Source organism: Pterocles gutturalis, unplaced genomic scaffold, assembly GCF_000699245.1.
Source record: "Pterocles gutturalis isolate BGI_N339 unplaced genomic scaffold, ASM69924v1 scaffold25758, whole genome shotgun sequence".
NCBI lineage: Eukaryota > Metazoa > Chordata > Aves > Pterocliformes > Pteroclidae > Pterocles > Pterocles gutturalis.
Genome location: NW_010118799.1, coordinates 2062 through 23735, shown reverse-complemented (window position 1 = coordinate 23735; position 21674 = coordinate 2062). Strand labels below are relative to the sequence as shown.

Here is a 21674-nt window from a genome sequence, read left to right as displayed (position 1 = left end):
GGGGGGGGGGGGGGGGACAGGACCTCTCACCTAATTTTTTCAGCCAAAAGTCAGACGGAGAAGCTGTGAAAGAAAATAGTTAAGCTCCTCAGGAGCAGAAGTGCCCAAAGTCACCTTCGAAAGCCTCTCCTGCAGAAGGACTGAAATATCCGCATTGCTCAAGGACAGAAACTTCATTCCATTTCTGGCTTTTATTAAGGAAAAAACAAAGGTGGGTGAGGAGCTGCAGCAGGTTACAGAACTGGTTCTTTTCAGTCCTTTAAGATCGATTTTAATACATAATTATCACAGTGTGTAATTATTGTGGAGAATAGTATTCTTTCTCCTCCAGTGAATTGGCTCATAAGGAGATGCTCAAGCCTCACGGGAAGGGACAGAGAACCCTGTGCCTGCTTCTCCAGAGCAGCTCTCTCTCTCAGGTAACCAGCTCGTTAGATAAGCAATTAGAGCACTGATCAACCACCACCTGGCCTGCAGAATAACTGCATTGGGGTGTCAGGCTTGGGAGAGACAAGTATCCTGGACAAGTGCCCACGGGCATTCAGGAAATGTCACGATTTTGGTTTTTTTCTTTTGCATTTCCTGCTAAATTCCAGGTCTCTGACGAGTATCTCTAGTTTTGATCTGCAAGTTTTCATTTACCAGAATGACTTAAAAATTTTTTTTTAGTTTTCACTGGTCCAGTTCAGGCCTTAAAACCTAAAGCAACACAAGAACAGACTCTGAAGGGAACTCCTGCTTCATCCTCGGCGGTGGCATCTGCCTGCAGAAGATGGGCTGACGGGTAACCCTGTGCATGTGCAAGCATGACAGCCACGAGCAGAGCTTGGAGAATGAGGTCAACGTGTTTCCTTGAGAAATGTGCTCTGTAACACCTTCTGGACCCTTTTTACTAGGTCCTTGTACAGTCCAAATTTTGCTTGCAGTGTATCCACACATCCAAAAAAGTCCTTCTCATCCAATGTGGGGCTGACACCTTGTCTAACCAGCAGTATTCTGAAAGCAGAAATCTTCTGCTATTGATCAGAAGCATTAAAACATAACAAGACGCTAACAGAGTCAATTTTGAGTTGGGATTAATAAGCAGACAGAAACAGTTCTAAATGAGTTAGGCTGGGAGTAAAAATAGCAGGGAACATGATGTAAATCAAAATACACCAAGAAATCAAAGTACTTCAACTGCCCAGTCAATTAATTTGCTTTTATAATTGCAGTTACTTGCATTATTAAGAGAAACTCATTCTCATAAATAGAAGTTACTCAGACTAATGCAATGCACATTTCCTTCCCAGATTTCCATTAGAGAAAATAGATTTCGGGGCAGATGATGCACATCTGAGTAAGTTGTACAAAAATAAAGCTGATATCCTTGTGAGGTTAATGGCTAATTTAAAAACAAAAAAGGGGAAGAAAAAAAAAAAAAAGGATGTTTCACCAGTAAGGTGCTAAACAAAAATTGCACTTGTAAAATAATCCACAAAAAGGAAAGAGAGATTCGTGCTCTCTTTGCTTCTGAGGGCTGCGATCATTTGACTATTGAGTGGAAACACGAGACAAGATATTACAGAATTATCGTGCATTCAGAAAGGGTTCAGAGAAAGATCAGCTGAAGCATGATAGAAAATAATGGGATTTACATTGGAAAAGAAGGTAAATAACAAGGGCATGATTAAAAAAATGTAAATAGACGTAGTGATGTATAAAAGGTAAGTCAGGACCTCCTGCAATCCCTCCCTCTCAGAAAGAGGAGCAAGAGGTGAAAGGTGCAGACCTGGAGAAAAGAAGAGCCACTTGCCTGGGAAGCTGCACCCCTGCCCTGTCGCAGCAAGGCCAGGAGTTCTGCGGGATTTGGAAGCGTTTGTGTGGGAACCAGAGGAGCCAGAGTCTCGTGGTGGTCCAGCGTGGTACCCGGAGGCCTCGCACAGCCCACCCCTCGCTCCCCATCCCAGGGGCTCTCCGACAGCCCCGCCACGGCCCCCAGCTCACCTGCTCGCCCACCCTGTGAGCGACGAGGGCAGCTCCCTCCTCCGCTTCAGCCTCGTTGATGGGACGGATGCGAAGGGCCACCTGCACACGGGACACACGCATGGGTTACGTGTGCTGGGGCCACCCAGACTAACCCACAACGGGGCTCAGCTCTGTGCAAGCACCACCGATATCTGCTGCTTCGTACTGCACCTCTGCCACTGATCAGTCCTTAACCTTAAGGCCTGGAGAGTTTAAGAAAGTTTATAAAGTTTAAACCAGTTAATTCTCCCATGACTTGCACTTTTCTCTTGACAAATTCTTCCTCCCTCCTCCCCTATTTCTGTCTCTAACACAGCAAGACTCCAGCTGATCGACAGAGGAGGCGGCAGAGCGAACGCAGCCACACCGTTGCTGCTGCCAGACGGAACCTTTGGAGATCTGGGACCATGGTACCAACCGCCGCACGCTTATAGCTTCCCCCGGTGCTCCCAAAACACTGATTAAAGTTATCTGTGACAAAGAAAGGGAACTGCGTTTCACTAAGTACCCATTTCGTTTAATCCCCGGCAGCGATCCTTATGAGCTTGTTCAACCAGATCTGAGCAAGTTGGCCCTGATCTCAGCAGGTCCCGCGGGGTTCCTCGGAGGCTGGAATTCATTGCACGACTGGAGCAATTATACAGCAGCAATTAACTGCCAGTGCCTTCTGCCACAACTCAATCAGTCAGGAACACAGTTCTCTATTTTGAAACACGGATGATAATTTGACTCAAAGATTTAAGACACACAGGTTGTACTTGTCAGTATTGGTAATGAGCACGTACATTGCAGCCTGTTTAACGTATAGGTGAAGCAACAGAGAAAGTGTGGTGGCTATTAATTGGGCCCCCTGAAGCTGGGGTCCTGCTCTGGCCCCCACTGACTTGGCACCCAGTGGAGGGTCTCCAGAGAAGACCACCAATTCAAAATTGCACCTAAAAGCTGTCCTTAGCATCTCAGTTAACAGAGATTTGAAAAATTCTGTTTTCACCTTTCCATAGCTGTTTTTCCCTTCATAAAATCCAGCAGCGTCCCCTTGGCAGCTCCTGACAGGATAGCTGGGGCTGGTAAAACACTGCATAACACACATGAACGATGCCTCCTCAGGAGAGTGTAATTATTGAAACAGACTCTTTCCACAGCCCCACAAGCAACTAGTTTCTATAGGAACCAGATTTATATCCACAATAACAATTCAAGCTACCTGTCAATGTAATGAGGGTTTCACGAACAGCTCCCTGTCTCGAGCACTGTAGTAGATATTTTTGAGTAGCTCCAGCAACAACAAAGGAACATTTCTTGACTGTGAGTATCTCAAGAGTACAAGGTGAGCTCCTTGCCTTTGGATAGCTTTTAATATTCACAAGAACGCAACAATTAAGTGAGCTTCGTCATCTCCCTAAACGCGTCTGAGTGACAGTTACGAGCATCTCATTCCCATGGGCTGAACTCATCTCTTCGAAACATTCGGAAATATTATCCATAATCCCAAGTCCTGCAGGAGGAATAGGAGATAGTGCAAGTCTCTCTTGGACAGCCGTAACCTCTGGACTAGTCTGGTTAAGCACGGGATTCGGTAGCCCTAACCACAGAGGGTAAGAAAACAAACCCGAATAAGCAGCATGTGGAGACGGGCCACACCAAGTACTACGGCTTTTTCATGCATCAGAGAGGAATGCAAGCTATTTGAGATATTATTGACTTTATTTTAAGCAATTCCACGTTGAGCAGAGGTTCCTGTGTCTGTCCCAGTCACATTTCAGCAAAATATGAGGGCAGTGCTTCAGTTTAACTGAGAGTCACAGGGCTGAAGGTTAACGTTTGGGAAAGGATTCAAAGCACTACTACTGATCAACACGGAGAGATGCTGAGGTCCTGCACCAATAGCGAGGGCTCAGACAGGAATATAATCCCAGCTGCTTTTAGCTGCTTATCATGAATCTGTCACCCAAACCGATCCCAAAGACACGGGCACACTGAAAATCCCTGTCCAAGGAGGACCAGCAACCACCACCTGCCAGGTAACCCAGCCTCACCTCTCCTACTATGCATTTTTCTCCTCTGCAGGATACTTACACCCAACTTCTGCTTTAAATCACTCAGAGCTTTGCACAGAGAGAGCAAGTATTTTTTTTCCTGCACCTGGGCCACAGAGCCCAGGAACACAAGAGGAAGGATGCTGGGGCTGGGTACAGCCCAGCTGCTCCTCCCCATCCCGCATCCTCCGTTAATCAAGCAGACTCACCGTGAGCTGCTGCTCCTGCATGGCTGAGCCACGAGATGATGCCAGCTCAGGGCTGGGGGATCTGCCCAGGGGGGTGCACATCGAACTGGAGCCCTTCAGGAGACTGCACAGGCAGAAGACTGAACAGTTCAGAGGCAGCAGCAGTGATCACCCCAGGAGAGGGAGAGAGGCAACACCTGCGCTCCCCCAGCTGGGAGGTGACTGCAGGGACAGCAGGAGAGGCAGCACAGAAATCCTGAGCCCCAGGAAGCAGCGTGCCACCACTGCACCTTGCATGGGACATGGTGAAAGGAGTCACGATAAGGAAAATGACCCACCTGCAAGCCCAAATTAATTCCTGATGTGCAAATCCATCTCCACACACCCTTGGTGAGGAGCCCACAGCCTGAAGGGTTGCCCTCTGGGATGCCAGATCCCTTCCCCTGGGATCAAACATGCAGTACAACCAGCCACAGGGGCCCATGCTCCACCAAAAGTTGAGCAAGAAGCACCCTAACCCCTCCAGGCTTGCACAAGAACCAACAACAACCACCCAGGCAGTCAGGAAACAGTTTGCTACCTCCCTGAGCCAAGTGCAAACTTCCATCTCATTGTCACTTCATACACAGTGGTATTTCATGACGCCCACATTCAGGAAAGCAACCCTTCAGTATTTTCAGTGGCAGCCCATTCATTTCAACAACCCATTAAAAAAAACCCACAACAAGATTACCTTTTGTCTTCATTATTTATTGACAGTAAAACAGTCAAAGCTCAAAAGTTACAGTAAGGTTTTATTAAAAAATATTAGAATTTAAGAAGTTAAAACTTAGTATAGCAAGTGAACAAAACTTGCTTTATGAAGTTTGCATTAAGGACTGTAGATGGTTAAAAGGTCATGAGAATGTTTATTTATTACAAATTCAAAACAAAAACTGTGAAAGAGAAGACTAGCCCAGAATTATATGAATTGTTCTGGTTAATCTTGCTATTTAAGAACAATCATTAAAAATACGTAAGACAATACTGTAACAAACACAGTGAGAGATACTATCCTACTAAATGCTTAAGGTTTCTTTCCCTCCCTGTCCCCTCAAATTCTGAACCCTGAAGGCATTCAGTGGAGATACAACTGCTGTTAGAAGCCTCCCGCCCCCATATCTCTATACGGTACCTACAAACCTGCTTCTGGTTCCACCATCCTTCAGAAGCGCTTGTAAGGGCCACAAACCACAGGCTGAAAACCAGCAACACAGAGTGCTTGAAGCCACAAACCAACATGGGTTAAATCCAACAAGACCCTTACTTCCTACTACAACTCATGTTATTCTGAGCTATGCCAAATAGACTAGTTTACCAAACACAAACCCATAAAGCAACTTCAGTAGCAGATAATTTGCAAGAAGCATTTGAAGTAAAGACAAAGTAATTGAAGGGAGCAATATCAGAAGTGCCAGTGTTACAGATCAGAAGAGGCCTCAACTCCTTCTCAGCTTCCAAAGCTCTTACAGGACCATAAACATTTTTTTTTTCCTGCTCAACAATGATCCACTCTTCAGAGACGCATGTCAGAAGAGGAATCTATTCATTTAACATTCAAAGTAAAGAAAGGTAATGCCAAAGTCAGCTTCCAAAGCTCTTACAGGACCATAAACATTTTTTTTCCTCCTCAACAATGATCCACTCTTCAGAGAGGCATGTCAGAAGAGGAATCTATTAATTTAACATTCAAAGTAAAGAAAGGTAATGCCAAAGTGGCCAGGAATAAAACACAGTAGCCTGTCAAAACCTCATTGCATGGAGTCAGGGGAAAAAACCCACCCTTTCAACTCAATTCATAACTCAGAAAATGGTTGAGAAGTCAGCTCCTCACAACTAAAGGGTAGTTAAAATTACTCCTGCAATAGAAGTTCAAGCCATTACTGGAAAATGTTGATGTGCTACAAGTTCTTCTGCATTGTTTTGCCAGAAAGTAAATATTATTTTCCAGTCCACTTAAGAGATGAGCTTGGTAAATATTGTGGACAAAACTTTAATCATCTATCTGTACATACAGATTATGAATGAACAAATGCAGAAAACCAGAAACTAATATAGACTTCTGATAAAAAAAACAAACAAAACATCTGCTGGTTTAAGAGTGACCTACTGAAACAAAGTCAATACTATCATTATGGAACAATTGTTTTTGAAGAGTCTTCCTGGTGAAGAGAACATTGGAATAGTTCACCTCAGGACAAAGAAAACCAAGTGCTAGAAACATTACTGTCCCTTGGCTGCCTCCAGCTGAGCAGGACTACCCTCTGCCCAAAGGGTACCTTCTGCTTTCCACGGCATGTGTATACAGAGCACTTCTCTGAAAATTAGCCATGTTCTCTAATAAGACTGAGACTAATCCAGTAATTCCTGAGGCTAGTATCAGTTTGCAAATGGTTTAAGGAATCCACTCATTTTCTAGTCACTCCACCATAGCAGACAGGTCAATTTGTCAGATTAATGAGCCATACCATCATTGTGAAACACAAACCACAACACAAAACCAGAAGAGCCATAAGGAACCGAGATTTTAAAAAAATCCAAAATGAGCCATATAGTCAATATAGCAAACACACTCTTATTACTGTGCAGATGTTTGACTTTCATCATTCAGGGAAAGATTCCCTACAAACAACACGTAGCCAGCCTGGTTTTAGTATAGGTCTGCTTTTATTTCCATATTCAGCTGTTTGAGGGAGACATCCTTTCGCAATCTGAAAGGAGGAGGATATAGCCCACTGTAGTGCTGCTTCAGCACACTAAAACACATCATACGAAAAATGGTTCTGTTGACTTTTTCCCAAACAAAATGAACACTTGTCTGTGCATGTGGGACATAGAAAGAGTCCTGAAACAGAAACATCATGTGTGTGTAAGACAGAGGTGCAGTGATGAATCCCACCTCACTGGCAACAGTCAAAAACTGCCAGCTGGCAAGTACTGCACAGGAGTCAGGAAGTAAATACTGGTAGTAGTGGATTTAAAAAGAAAAAAAAAATTAAACCCTAAAAAAAAAAAAAAAGAATAAAAATTTAAAAGCAGCGCCTTCCCAGTATCTCACTGCAGCAGGCAGCAAGACTTAAAGGCACTACAATGTGTCAGAATGGAGAAAATCTGGTGCATCCACCCTTCCAGAGTGCAAGAATATGGATTAAAAATTCCAAAGTTGACGAAGGCTTTCTGAAAATGAACAAACTTCTTTTCAGCACAAGATATGGTGGTGCTACAGAAAAGGAAAAAAAAGGTGAATTAGTTACTGTGCTTTTACATGAAGAAGACAATCTCACTATAGATGCTAGCTGGTGAAATGCTACATAAGCATGTGTTTCACCTGTTCTTGTTTAAATCCATACACTAAGCAGCTCCTCTCCCTCTTCCGTCTATAAAAGGATCTCCTGAGTATGACACACAGATAAGCCAGATCCAAATATATTCAAAGGTATCATGGTTATTAATTTTTCTACAGGCCCAAGAGGTGTACTGCTCATATTTTACTTCAATTCCTTAGATATCTGGAGGCTGAAGAGCTGCAGGGAGACTTAAGTTGCAATAAGCATACTTCCAACCTCCTGTTCCTCTTCCTTAAGTGAAGTCCTAAACGTGACAGAGCAGGAACCCATTGCAAGTTTTACATCCTATGTGAGTGTCTTCACTATCAAAATATCTTTTCCCTCCTCAATACAACAATGTCAAGCTCCCTAAAGGACATTTTCTACAAGAGGGGCTGCAAGGAGCCTCTATTTTCAACATACAAATATATAATTCGAATTCACAAAAAGGAACCGGTAAAAGCACTGGATTAAAAGATTCCAGTAAGAAGCAGTGACAGTCAGGACACAAGAATCTGCTACTACCTGAATTCTACCCAACATTTCTAGAAAATGATAGTAGAGCTCATGTGCATACACAGTATTCTCCTCAAAACAGCTCATAAATGTGACTGATTACTTCTAAAAAAAGCTTTTGTTTGTCCCCTCTAGCCACAGAGAAAACATAAACCAACTCAGAGAATAACACATTCACACGTTCTGCAACAAGCAGACCTAGCTTTCTCAAGTAAATTATTGAATCTATAGCAACAGCAGACAAAGTTTCTCTCTACTGCGAGGTATGCTATCTTACCACAGTTTATTAATTACTCCGGTTCTGCAATGGTAATAATTTCTTCATTGATAAAAAATTCAACAGTCTCCTCCTCCCAGTCATCAACATTGCTGTCCAGCTCATCTGTGTCCACCCCTGGAATGGAGAAAACATTAACACTGAATGCCTCAAACAAGGCAGCAATGGAAAGATTTCATGCTCTTGGCAGAAACCGTCCTTCAACCAGCAGTGAAACAAGAGGTATTGGGGGCTTTAGATCACAAGTACATGCCAAATTCATTAAATGACAACCAAGTCACTACTATCTGCCACAACAGGGCTTTAGTGGATTTTCTCGTTAAATGCAACACCCAAATCTCTTCTCAGTCTTATCCCAAGGTCAAGCCAATGCTGGCCTTGAAGGGTAAAAGAGGTGAGGTAGAGCACAGATACCAACATCTGGCAGCCAGCACTATTTGAGCTTTCTCTCGCAGAAAACAAAGAGCCTCAAGATCTGTTGTGATTCAGGATAAAAAGTATAAATAACCTTCAGAGAACAAGGTACTAGCTTTGGCAGGAAATGGAGGGAGAAAAAGTGGGTAAGTCCCCAGAACAGTTGTTACTGGGTTAGAAGCAGTAGTTATCTAGCAGCAAGTCTTTACAAGTACTGTGTGTGGCCAACTACTACGTGTGTCTTACCTCCTCGAAGCTCTAAGCGCTCGTTCCTCTGCTCCATGTATAACTCTTGTGCCATCTTGCGGTACTTTCTGAACTCTTCCATCATCGTACGTCTCCTTTCCACCAGCTCCTACGGAGGCAGGAAGAGGCTGTTAAACCTCCCCAGTAAATCAAATCCACATGTGATGCATTTGTAAGTCAAACTTTTTTCTCATCAACATACTTTTTACTGACTTAAACAAAAGAAAAAAAAAATCTTACACTTAACGTAATAAAAAACCTGTTTTGCTGAGGGTTTTTTTTTAAAATTTAAACAGCTTTTCTTAATTTAAAGGCTGGCTAATAGAGCAACTCACTAAGAACACCAAAATTTTACCACATTTGCTTTATGAGGTAACATCAGGGCCCCTCCCCTACTGTTTAACCTGACAGTTTAGCAGCATGTCTGAACTACCTACTGGAACTAACTCTAAACATCTGGATTCAAATTAACATAAATGTTTATGATAAAATAAATTTAACTTACATATCACCAATACAAAAACTACTGACAGGTTACAAGAGTTTCATCTACATTATTATGTTCCAAAAGTGTCTTGCCTTTGAAGCTTTGGATTGGCTCAGGCGATCCTTCTGCTCAAATATCTTGGAGTATTTCTTCAGGTCCTTCTTAATTTGCTGTAAAACAGGGAATTTTATTTCAACTAGGATATCAGACTAGCAATCATAACCATTATATTCTGTAGGAAGTCTGTCAGTTGGCCTAAGCAGGCTGAGCATTTCCGAAAAACATCTCTCTTCTAGGCAATTCCCCTTCACTATAATTTTGCTTGTTCCTTCTGGCTTACAAATCATTTAAATCCTTCTGTACACATGCAATTAGCAAAGACTGCTAAATGCAATTTTGTTCTTCTTTAATAACCTTTCACTGTACCCTAGCTGTAAGAACAACTGGTCACTATTTCTATTCTGAGCTTAAAGAACAGTTAATATTTAGTCATTCCCAGAAGTGAGGGTCCCAACAGCAATGTTTTTTCACAAATTCAGGCTAAAAGGCAGTTCTGTAACTCTAACAGTTCAAGCCTCATCCTGAAGAAGAGGAAGTAAACCAAGTACACTTACACACCAAATCAAAGCCAGCAGAAAGAGTCAGTGGAATACACTACCTTTATCTGATCCTCACTGAGCAAGGTAGCTGGTCTTGGTCTCCAGAGAAGCTGACAGAACCTGTCTTTATTGTTTTTCTGAAGTAGACGGCCTTGGAAGGTCCATAACCAATAGGCATTGTCCACCTGGAAGAGCAGTGCACCATCTCAATCAAGATAAACTACAGCTTACTACTGTAGTCCTCACTCAATTTCTTAAGGGTGTTTTTCATAAAATCAGCACTGTAGTCAACAGAACCAGGGTGTTCTTTTTTGTTACTGCCTTCCTTGCATGTCAAATTCCTCAGCAAAATATTTGTTCTACTGAAGCTCTGCAAGAAATTACCTTCTGGAGAATTGCAACAGTTTGAAACTAAGCCATTCCTTCTACCATATTCTTAAGTCTCAGATTCTATACTTGTCCAGGAGAGGATTACAGGGCAGTGACTGCAACCACGCAAAAGTAATGACAAGCACAGTAAATCCAGCTATTGTGTGGACCTCAAGGACATCAAGTTTCAAACCACTAAAAACATAATGAAAATTCAGAAAAAGGACACTCAGTTTAGACTCATGAACTGCCCTTCCAGAGCTTATTTTGGACAACCAGTGAAGCTAATGGCCCAAATACATACTGATGATCAGAAATTAACGTATAAAACTATGGTGCAGGTTTCAAGTCATGACCAGTGACAGGAGTCCATTTTCTCTTCCTCACCATTAGCCCTTTCCAATACCTCTGGAAGAGATTAGTACCTTGTGGCTCCACCAAGACACAGAAGTCACAATGTATCTGCCTGTAGGATCCCATTCCACATCTGAAGCTGTATAGTGTTCAGCAATATTCATCATGGTGCAATCAGATGTATCAACAAATGCTAAGGCACCATTCATGCTGCAAAGACAAAACAAGACAGATTGTTTTACACACTAGTATAGCCTGTTTTTTTTAAGAAGCATTTCACAAGCTGCATCTTTACAACTCCTCACTACAAAGACAAATTTTGACAGCAACCAAGAGACAGGCTCACACCAGTCTTTCTGGCTACAAAGCCAAGCGATGAGTAAAAACAAAAATCCAAGTAAGAATAACAGTTCTGTTTATGTTCAGTGACTCTTAACCCATTTTATTTTTGTTCTTAAAGTCCCAGTGAAAATGTACTATGGGCAAGTTAGAGACAAAGTTTAACATATGCTTAGAGATATTTAAGTAGTAAAGACAAGATTAAAGAAAAGAAAGATTTCTAAAACGAACAGTAGCACTTGCCTGAAAGCATGTAAAGGCAAATAATACTAAAATAGTTAATAATCTTAATTTGCTCTAACGTGACACTTTCTTGCTAACTCTTTCACAAAACTGCTTTGTCATTAAGAGACATGGCCCATGAGGAGGCACAAGGCTATGACAACAACAAATGCATTATGAGAGCTACACGCATGGTGCAAACTGGATTAGCTGTGAGACAGTATTTAAGTAAAACAGATGAAAGGTGTTTCTAAATATCCACTTTTCTGTTGAAAAACACATTCTTTGTTTGCTGTGGCAAAAACAGCAAATAAAAGTTACAAAGGACTACGCTACATCATGAAATTGCATCTCATTTTCCTTTGCTTTTGCAAAGCTGTATCAGGATTACAGAGTAAATGCAACATTCATGGAAATACCAAACATTTCTTGACAAGAATCTAGTCTTTCCTCCTTAAAATGAATGTGGTGTTCAGTAACCTGTGGAATACTCACCTTCTGAGGCCAGCCAACACTACAAATTGCCCTTGAGGACTCCAGAATATCGTGTTTGCCTGCTGTTTGTCAAACGTTTCTGGAAAGAAACAAGATAAATTCAGAAAGAGATCTCAATCCAATGCCATCAGTTTACAAGCAGTAGCCTCTTACTTCCAGACCCTGGACTGATCCAAAGTGAAAACAGTTTAGCTGTCACCAGAAATTCAGATTTCTAGAATATAATGTCAGGCATAGCACCTACTGCCATACTATCCACCACAAATAGCCACAATTTTGAGTTTACTGCATCTGCTGCCATGCAAAATGCTCATTATTTGCGCTTTTCACTTGTTTTTCAATCACTTACTTATGAGTTCTATTTTCCCATTGTTTTTAACATGGTAAAAGGAAACCGAAATTCGTGGAGTTTCTCCATGCAACACAGCAAACTTGCTTCCATTGGGTTCCCAAGCAAAGGCTATGATGCTTTCTGTAACAAAAAACCAGAGGGGTCAAAATTCTGTCAAAGGACAACACAAAGCTTTAATTTCAAAGTTACCAAAGAAAACCAACGCTGAAGAGAGGGAACACATCAGTTAACAGATGTTGCCATACAGGCTATCTTTTAAAAGACAGGTTGATAAGGCAAATGCAGGGAGTTATGGGAAGCGTTTCTGTCAAGCAATAGCTTCGAAGTTTCCCATCTTCTACAAAATACACTCATATTATCAGCCTTACCAACAGATTTTTAGTTCTGTAATTTTTCTAGTCAGTCACAAGCATGAATAGCAACACAAGTTTTGATTTTTCATTTTTAAATGAGATGCAACATGAATACTGTAGCTCCTATCAAAAGGAGTTAACTTCCTAATTACGTCCCACATTGACAGCAATTTCTAAGAAACACACAAGTGTCTACCCAACAAAGATAAAGACCAAAAGTAAGGAAATAATTGGCATTACCTTTCATTTCCACCACATCTACTGGCACCTGTTTCTCTCTCATTCGGAATATTTCAAAGTTGGTCACTACACCCTGTAAAGGCCAAGATGACCTCATTATCCATCACAGAAACAGAAAAGCAAGTAATTTTATTGCTAGGTATAGAAGGACAACTACATAATTATCCTCTCAGGATGACCGACAGAGTAAAGATTTGTTTCTTTACTGAGAGCAGACAAATACAGTATGCCTCATTACTGAACACATTCTAAATCCTTCTGTTCTGATAAAGAAAATGAAAGAATTGCAGAAAAGCATTTGTTTCTTTTCAGACTTATGATATTTAATTAAGACAGATAAACATATGGCACACTGTGCAGCAGGATCTATGGGTTGTTCAACAACTGTTTAACAGTGAGTAGGAAAATTGGTGAGGCATATAGCTCTCACCCAAGTCCAAGATGCCACTAAAGTCAAAGCAAATCTTGGATGCAAACATTACATACATGTTGCTGGCCACATGCCTCAAATTCAAATGCAAAAATGAAAAATAGCTTTGACATCATATAATTTACTGTCTACATTAGAAGACAATGCTGTAAGAAAATGAGGTGTCAACATGAGACAGAACCAAATTTTATTAATATAATCAGAATCCACATACCTGTGTGCCTTTGGGAGTCCTGTCGACCTTCACACACAGATAATCCCCGTTCTTCTGCCAGTGTAGTTTACAATCTACGACATTGAACAAATTCCGCACACGAATTTCTTGTCTAGAAGGCAGCTGCATTAAAGTCACTCTTGCTGGGATGTCTTTGTCCTCAGGCACCCAGAAAGCAATTATGTTACCACCTGGAGACCATGAGAAGTCTCTACAGGAAGAAAGTTAAAAATATGCCATTTTAATTTTTAGAGATACTAGAAGCAGAAACCATTTTCATCACTGTATCTGAATGCTGCAGACAAATATCAACTCTCAATAATAAAGACAGATAAAGACAGGTAGCTAAGGACACTGTAATAACCTTACACATATCATACCAAAACAGACTTTTAAACTGCTAAACTTGCTATATGACCAATGTTATCAAAACAGTACATTTCACTAAAAAGTAGGGGTTACACCCAGTGTAACTGCCAAAGATCTAAGAAATAGGCTGATTAAACCAATGAGAAAAAAAAAACCCTACTAAAACTACACAGGCAGTACAGCACGCTGTTCTAAGCCAGCACACAAATCTCGTTAGGGAGATACTCCCTAACAAACTACATTCCAGTTTGGTTTTGTAGATAAGGAACAGGGATCCCAAGCTAAACACTGGATTAAGCAATACCACAAAGAAGATTTCAAGGCATAGAAGCTGTGAACTGTGGACATCAATAAATGAAAAATTTTCCATTCCTTTTTGCCAGTTTGTCTAATTTGACCACTTTAGCATATAAGGCCATTTGCTCTAATCAACAGCCTAAAGATTCCTCTCAGCCTAACAAAGCCCCAAAGATTCCAGCTAAAGAGAGGAGATTTCAGAAAGGAATACTCACCTTATCCCAGTGATTTTCAAGCTCTTTTTGTCCAACAAACCCATAGACTAAAAGAAGAGAAAGGTGTAAATTTTCAAGTTATTAACATTTCTTATATTTACACATGCACCTTCTACTCTTATTATGTGAGCACATGAACTAGGAAATTGTGTACAGCTTTTAGAGATCGTGTATCCCTATCTTTTATTATCAACATACATATACCACAGTTACAAATAAAATAAAAATTGCTGTACAGAATTAAGGAGTACAGTAACCTGAATTACAATGAAAAAGCAAACCAGACTCAATTAGGCTGCAATTTATAGTGCATTTTGGGTACTCTGGCACTCACCTGCTACTGAGAGCTGGGAGGCATCACAAAACCTTGATCCTATTGATTCTTGTAAGTATTTTATTGACTTGTCTAGTCCTTCTGGAAGTGTGGTGCAAAATTTACTATCAGACTCAACTTTAGTTTTTCACCCAGGAAAGAACAAGACAAGAGCAAATGGATTTCTCCCCTTTGAAGCCCAGCTCTAGAGTGTATTATTAAAGTGTATCCTTTAGAACAGACACCATGGGAAAGTGACATTGTAATGCAATAAGCACTATGCAAAAAAAAGGAAAAACTTACAGGTGTTTCATAGATGCTGAGAATATCTGTAGTCATTCGAGCAAAGAATTTACCATCATGACTCCATCTAAGCAAATAAAAAGAAAAAAAATTAACATTAGATAGGAACTGCCTTTTTATTAAATGAAGTCTGAAAGTCGAGACTACTCATCCTCTCTAATCTAATTCTGCTTCTCAACCTACTTAAAAATAGGCCAATGAGCTGAGTTTTCACAGTGGAATCCTCGCTTCTTTTGCCCCGTCAGAATATCCCAGATGATAATAGCCTGAGGGTCATCCTGTGTGTCCATCAAAGGGCTGAAGGTCACTAAATACCTACAAAAGAAATAATCAATTTAACTAGTGAAACTTCATCTACTATGTCAGTACAAGCAGGCTTTCATCCAAAGAACAGTTAAATACAACACACTTTCAAACAGCAGTTTCTCTAATGGGATTTTTTGGAGAGGAGGGAAAAATAAGGACAGTATGATAAAGGGTGAGAAAGCTTCCAAGGCACAGTATTTCCCTGGCATCCCTCTGGCTGAAAAGACTCTAGATTTATGCGCAAGTCTTCCCATATTGATGTAACAAGAGAGGGGAACTCACCAAATACACTGTTACCTACTCTACAGTCTTGCCATGAGAATATCATTGGTTTCAAACCAAACATAAATCCATTGACCCTAGCCACCCTGAACTATAGGTATGCTAGACTTCTCCATTTAAAGATAAATCATCTCTCTTTAATACAACAAAACATAAAACCTAATTGCTTCCAAATACGTTACTTGAAAACTAGCAAAACAAGATGCATCTCAGTGCTGAAATTATTTTAGCCTTCTCTAAAGAGCTCTTTAATGTTCAAGAGTGCTTAAGGAATTCATTTCAGTACTACATATTTGGAGGATGCTACTCAACCGAAACTTTTCAGAGAACGAGAAATCTAATACTACAGACATCCCATCCAACTAGAGAGGAAAAAAATACAGTCTTCTCCCTTTGGATAATAACGTCTTTGAGGAAACTTGTCAGCTCACTTCTGTTGACCAATTATTCCAGATTATGTTAGGCATCTTTCCTGAAGTATAAGAAAAGTCAGGCAGAGTGTCATTCATTCTAAGAAGGATTTATGCATGAAAAGCAGTAGTTCCAAAGGCAATGGAAAATGTAAGACCCCAACCACATGAGATTTGAAAGCACACCAGCCAGAATGTGTGTGCTTCATTCTTTTATTCCCTTAGCCCAACCAATGTCATACTCCATACCTTTCACAGGGTGAAAAGTCAATAAGCTGCACTCCCTGGTGACTAAACCTTTGAATCTGCTTGAACTTCTCTCCACCCCAAAGTGCGATGCCTCTCTGGTGGAACGTAGCCAAGTAGGTACCCTTTGGGGACCAACGTACATAGGTCTCTGTCCACCTCTGGATTTAAAAAAAAGTATACACAAAGGTTTAATTTCATGCTGGATTCCTGAAGGGGAAAGAATTAATGTGTGGTTTGTAGCATCACATTTTGCAAATCCATTTTCTAAGTGAAGATCTCAAAATTAGTAATACCTTGGACTAGTTGTGGAGTTTTAATTTAACACATGGTACTTATTCTTCAGGTTGAAAACTGTCATTTCAGACCTTTTCAACTTACTGATCACAAAAACCATTTTCCAGGCACAGGGACAACCTTTGTATAGTAACAATTAAACCCACCTAACAGGCTTCGGTCTCCTTATTGTCTTTTAGCCCTGGTAAGAACATACTCTTGTCAGAAGTAAGGGTAAGTATTTCTAATTTCTTTACAATAATACAGCTCTTACCTCTCTAACTGAGCTGAAGGTCATCAGCAATATAGACCATGGCGATGAGAAAAATTACTCATCATCCCAGGCCAACTTCTTTCTGCTGTAATGCATAATGGTTATTAAAGAAAATGCTTCTAGGTACCAACAGTTCTCAGCAAGTCAACTGCCTGCAGCAGACAGGTACACTAACTCTCCCTTTTATATGCTGTTACCAAACCAGCTAGTCCTCTTTAGCACCTCTGTGGTCAGCAAAAAGTGATCAGAAGCAGCATACTTAAGCACATACTCATCTCTAATGAATAGTAGTCCTGAAACTCTGACTTGGCATTTTCAGGTCTTTCTGAATCATCTAGAATATACAGATGATGAAAGCTAATAGGCAGCGTGGACCAGTTAAAAAAAAACCACCACCACAAACAAGTTAACTCCACGTTTGTTTTACCTAAGCAGCTAAGTCTAAATCTAAAGGATGCAATTTCACCACTCCTCTTCAAAAGGAAGAAAAAAGTATTTCAGCAATGGGGAAAAAAATAGTGTTTTTTGTTTTTTTTAAAAAAGAAAAATCTGAAATGTCTTAAAATGAACGAGACTGACAGCGTATCTGCAATGTACAGCACTTCCAGGACACTCACTGCTCTGTCCTCAATTTGAACAGGCTCTTTGATATCATTCCAAAAAATGGAGGTCCGGTCTCCTGACTCAAAGATCACACTGTACTGATCCCTACAATCAGGATCTTCCAACCAGTATCGTAGATTCCCCTAAGAAAAACAGAAACAAAAAGATTATTAGTGAGTCAGATCATGCAACTGTGCAGTCTTACCATTGCAAACAAGTTTTTAAAGTAAAATTAAATAATTCAAACTACTGGTTACTGGAGGCTAAGAGAACAGATCATAAAAAGGTGGATCTTCAAGGTGGTTTGATGATGTTTAACACTTTTTGCCTAAAATAACTTAAAGGTTCTTGGTGTTTTGGTTTGGGTTTTGTTTTTTAAATTACTCCTTCCTCCACAGGACTTTTTACAAAGCTAGTGGTAACAAACACATGAGTTTGCCTCAAACATTTAAAAATATAAGAAGATGCTTTCAGAATTCTATTTTTAAATGACTTGCGCAAAATCATTATTTACTCTTAAGTTTTACCCTATGTGGAACTACTAAGCAGAATCACTAAGCTCTTCCTGTCACTTCATGACAGTGAGAACGAAGGAAAAGGAGCATGCAATCACCACTACTACTTTTAACAACACTGTTAACACATCATTTCTATTTTTATACGAACACTCCAGCAATGAAGTAATCATTTAATATTATGCCAAATATTCCTTCCACTTAAAAAAAAAAAATCCTTACCAAATCCTTAAATGGCTGTTTCTCAGGGATTTCCCATTCATCACTGATTGTCATGTACCTGAAAGAGCAATTTATTGGCTACACGTCATGCAGGTACTCTTGATTGGAAAGCCCAAAATCTACAGATACACACGACAGCTGCACTCACTTATCAAAGTCTGTGAACAGGTTGACTCTGAAAGTGTGCTGTTTATCCAGTTTGTATCCATCTGCATTCTTCACAGCATCCACTGCATGGGATGGAGACATGTACTCCAGAAAGATGTATCTAAAATGAAGGAAGACGAAAGTAGGAAGTCATTGTTGACTACATAACAGGCTCATAATAAAAAAGAAATTACCTAAATAAATAAAACTAAAAAGAAACAATGGGGATGAACCAAGAACTCAGTATAGAGCATCTACAAATAACTTCCTGTCTTCTCCCTAACCAATTAGGGTCAAAAGCAATTAATATCCCTTTTGGTCACAGGCACATATACACTTCTTGGCTCTATGGGCTTGACCTGAATTAAGCTGATAGCCCAGTTACAGAAAGGATAAGTGACGAATTCAAGTTCAGTGCAACGCAGAACAAAGAGAGCTAGTAACGGGCAGGTTAAGCATGCAGCTCTTTCCAGCTGAATGACAGACGATGTTTAGAAATTATAAATCTTGCTGTCATAGGCATCTCAAAACACCACTCTTCTTTTTCAATTACACTAAATATAATTCAGCTTCCTGAATTAGCTGGAGTCACTAATGTAAGCATAAGCACTGGCAACCAGACATGGAACACTGACAGTCCATTTTGCAATAAACAGTACATTCACTGCTATTAAGTTTTTAGCTAAAATGGACCTTTAACCTATTTATTAGCCATGACAGAAAATTACCAAAAACACCCTAATTTAGTACTGCACAGATATTTGTCTTCCAAATGCAGCTGCACTGTTTCCATAATTAATTCCCCCCAACACTGTAGCCTAATGAGCTATTAAGCTTCTCAGCTCCCTCAGGAACTTCTGTTTGTCACTGAGACTAGATGTCAGGATTGTACTGACTAAGGTACAAGAAAATGATGAGCATGACTACGAGGTCACCATAAAAATTGGCCATAAAGTATTGATGCTAATAATCAAGGGTAGATCAGAGCAGTGTTTCAATCCTATTGCCAGCAGGAGTTATAATGACTTACCCTTTTGTCTTCCCATCTGCTTCTGGATAAAATTCATTTATAATTTTACCAAACTTGGAAAATATTTTGTGGATGACATTTTTCAGTTTCTCAAGTCGGTCTGGTCCAACCTGGGGAACATTATCCACAACGATTACAGAGTCAATTCCATCTGCTTCCTGCGGCTGATCTTTCAGCACATCACCAAGTAATTCTGCAAAGGAAAAGCATACAAGAAACTACAGCACCAGTCTAGATCATTGAGGAGGAAGACAGGAAAAGGAAAAGAACTGTGATGACAGTAAGAGAAGAGGAAGATTTCAAATTTCAGAATGATTCAAGAATAATCTAAGAAACTTGGTAGTGAACGAACACTCTATCAGAGAAACAACTGTACGCACAATGCTCCAACAATGCTTCCTTGCTAAGAGGCATGATTACACAGCTTCTTGACAAACTTCAAACAGTTAACTCGTGAAGTCTTTCTTAAAGAAATACCTCACATTGAGGACACCAACAATTACACTATTAGCTTGTTTCAGGAGCTGGAACTGGCTCACAAAGTCCTCAAAGCCACCAGTAGAGCAGATAACTAAGATTTACTACTAAAGCTCCATCTAGTAGCCTCCCTGAAATTACAACCAGATGGCTTTGATAGAAAGAAATGTAACATGTACCTCCCTCCCACACTACAAGAGTTTTAGCATAATTCAAAACTATCTGCCATACTGGAAGCTCTGCATGTCTTAGCATCATTATAATTATGTTTAAGAACTCATGCTCTGTCTAAACCTTTAATTAAACACAAAGTGAAGGTCTAAGACAAGACACGTAAGGCCGTATTTAAGCATGCAGCAAGCGAAGACAAGCACACGCCACTTCCTACTCTGGATATTCTTCAACCATACTAAACCCCTTTCCTATACCATCTTATAAATTTTGACACTACTTGCTGGTGAGATGGTTTGTTCAGTCCCTGCACGGTCAGCTGCAAGCTTCTTTCTGCTGGGAAGACATTGCTTACAACATCGTTGAAGTTTCCCATGCACAGAAGGGAGAACATTCAGAAGGACCGTAACCCTGCAGCTGTGGCTTGCATACCACACTGGGATAAACACAGTTAAAAGGTACAAAGTTCACCTCTAAGTTGTGCACAAAATTAGGGGCTTCAACAAAACGCTGCATTACTTTTATACGGTAGGCTTCTAAATGTACATTCTGTAGAGTTCTAGACATATCTAACTTTGATCTATTCCTCCTCTAGGATTATTCTCTAGACACCAAATACCCCATTGGTAATGTACGAATTTAAACACACTTCTCAAATTAACATCACCTACCTACAGAAATGTACTGACCTCTAGATCCAAGAAGAGTGAGAAAAATTACAAAATTATTCAATCCCCAATGGATTGAACGAGAATTGCTAAAGACAAGGATAGCCAAACAATCTCTCAAATAACTTTAACCTAAGGTTATTTTTAAACCTTTCCAGGAATAAAATCCCACGCTATTCCTAGCTATCCTGTTCAAACATCCACTTTAATTCTTGTGTAAGACTACTGATCATTTCGCTGTGTAATCGGTCATGTCCCTGCACCCTATTAACACGATTGCATTATCGTAGACTAAAGAAACACCAGTTAGAAGTGGCAGATTATTTCTGGTTTATTGATATTTTTAGTTTTGTGTAGTTAAATAGACCAGAATAGACATTCTGCTAACAAAAAAAAGCCTATTAGCAAAAAAAGCCTAACACGATGAAATAAACGGCAAAGTTTCACATGTGCCAGATAAACAGAAAAAATTATACATGCATATCTGCTGTAAGTTTTAAGCTTATGTGAAGACCTCTATAAAACGCAAAACTAGACAGAAAATAAGTGCATGCCACTATATATCTGAACTAGAATGTAAAGATCTAAGTTGGAGAGTCAGACTATATACAGCATTCACAGACCAGGAAAAAAAAAATACACACATGTAGAAACATTTAAAATACAAGAACAAATGAAAGTGTTAGATGTGTTGATATTTTGAAGACATTTTTACAGAATTTTGCTGGGTTTGGAATTCTAGAAATTATTCTGCCCAGAAGTAGCACTGGAAGGTTCTCTAGCAGTGAAGAAATACGCTTACTTTGAATTTCAAGCTACCAAACCACCTTGGCCTTCTATAACTTTAAGCTTTGACAGGTTATTACATGTGAAGCTTTCCACTGATTTGGGGCAATATGCTTCACAAAAGTTTATGCATAAACAGATGCTCTCACCACCAAGATTATGGAGCACTCTTGGAATGCTGCTGTTTGCAGTATTCATTACTCACAACTACAAATAAAAAGTTAAAAGATGCTAATTTGTATATATTGCATCTTAAAATAT

The 21674-nt window shown here is 40.1% G+C and overlaps 2 protein-coding genes across 2 annotated transcripts in view; both read right to left on the bottom strand.

Annotated features, from left to right (window-relative positions):
• KIF19 (kinesin family member 19) overlaps positions 1 to 4333 on the bottom strand; it is an 18408-nt gene extending 14075 nt beyond the window's left edge. The window contains 2 exon segments of the mRNA XM_010076369.1: positions 1987 to 2067; positions 4253 to 4333. Coding sequence (XP_010074671.1) covers positions 1987 to 2067; positions 4253 to 4333 — 162 coding nt within the window.
• Positions 4334 to 6915: 2582 nt separating this feature from the next.
• On the bottom strand, positions 6916 to 19504 carry EIF3B (eukaryotic translation initiation factor 3, subunit B; the record flags this gene model as incomplete). The annotated part of the gene is made up of 18 exons (XM_010076368.1): positions 6916 to 7490; positions 8390 to 8506; positions 9050 to 9158; positions 9629 to 9706; positions 10195 to 10320; positions 10930 to 11068; positions 11915 to 11993; positions 12264 to 12386; positions 12860 to 12932; positions 13504 to 13714; positions 14385 to 14431; positions 15001 to 15067; positions 15184 to 15315; positions 16248 to 16405; positions 17412 to 17540; positions 18135 to 18192; positions 18283 to 18402; positions 19312 to 19504. Coding segments are annotated over 17 exons (1946 nt in total), but the record flags the coding sequence as incomplete, so codon positions are not given.
• Positions 19505 to 21674: the final 2170 nt, after the last annotated feature.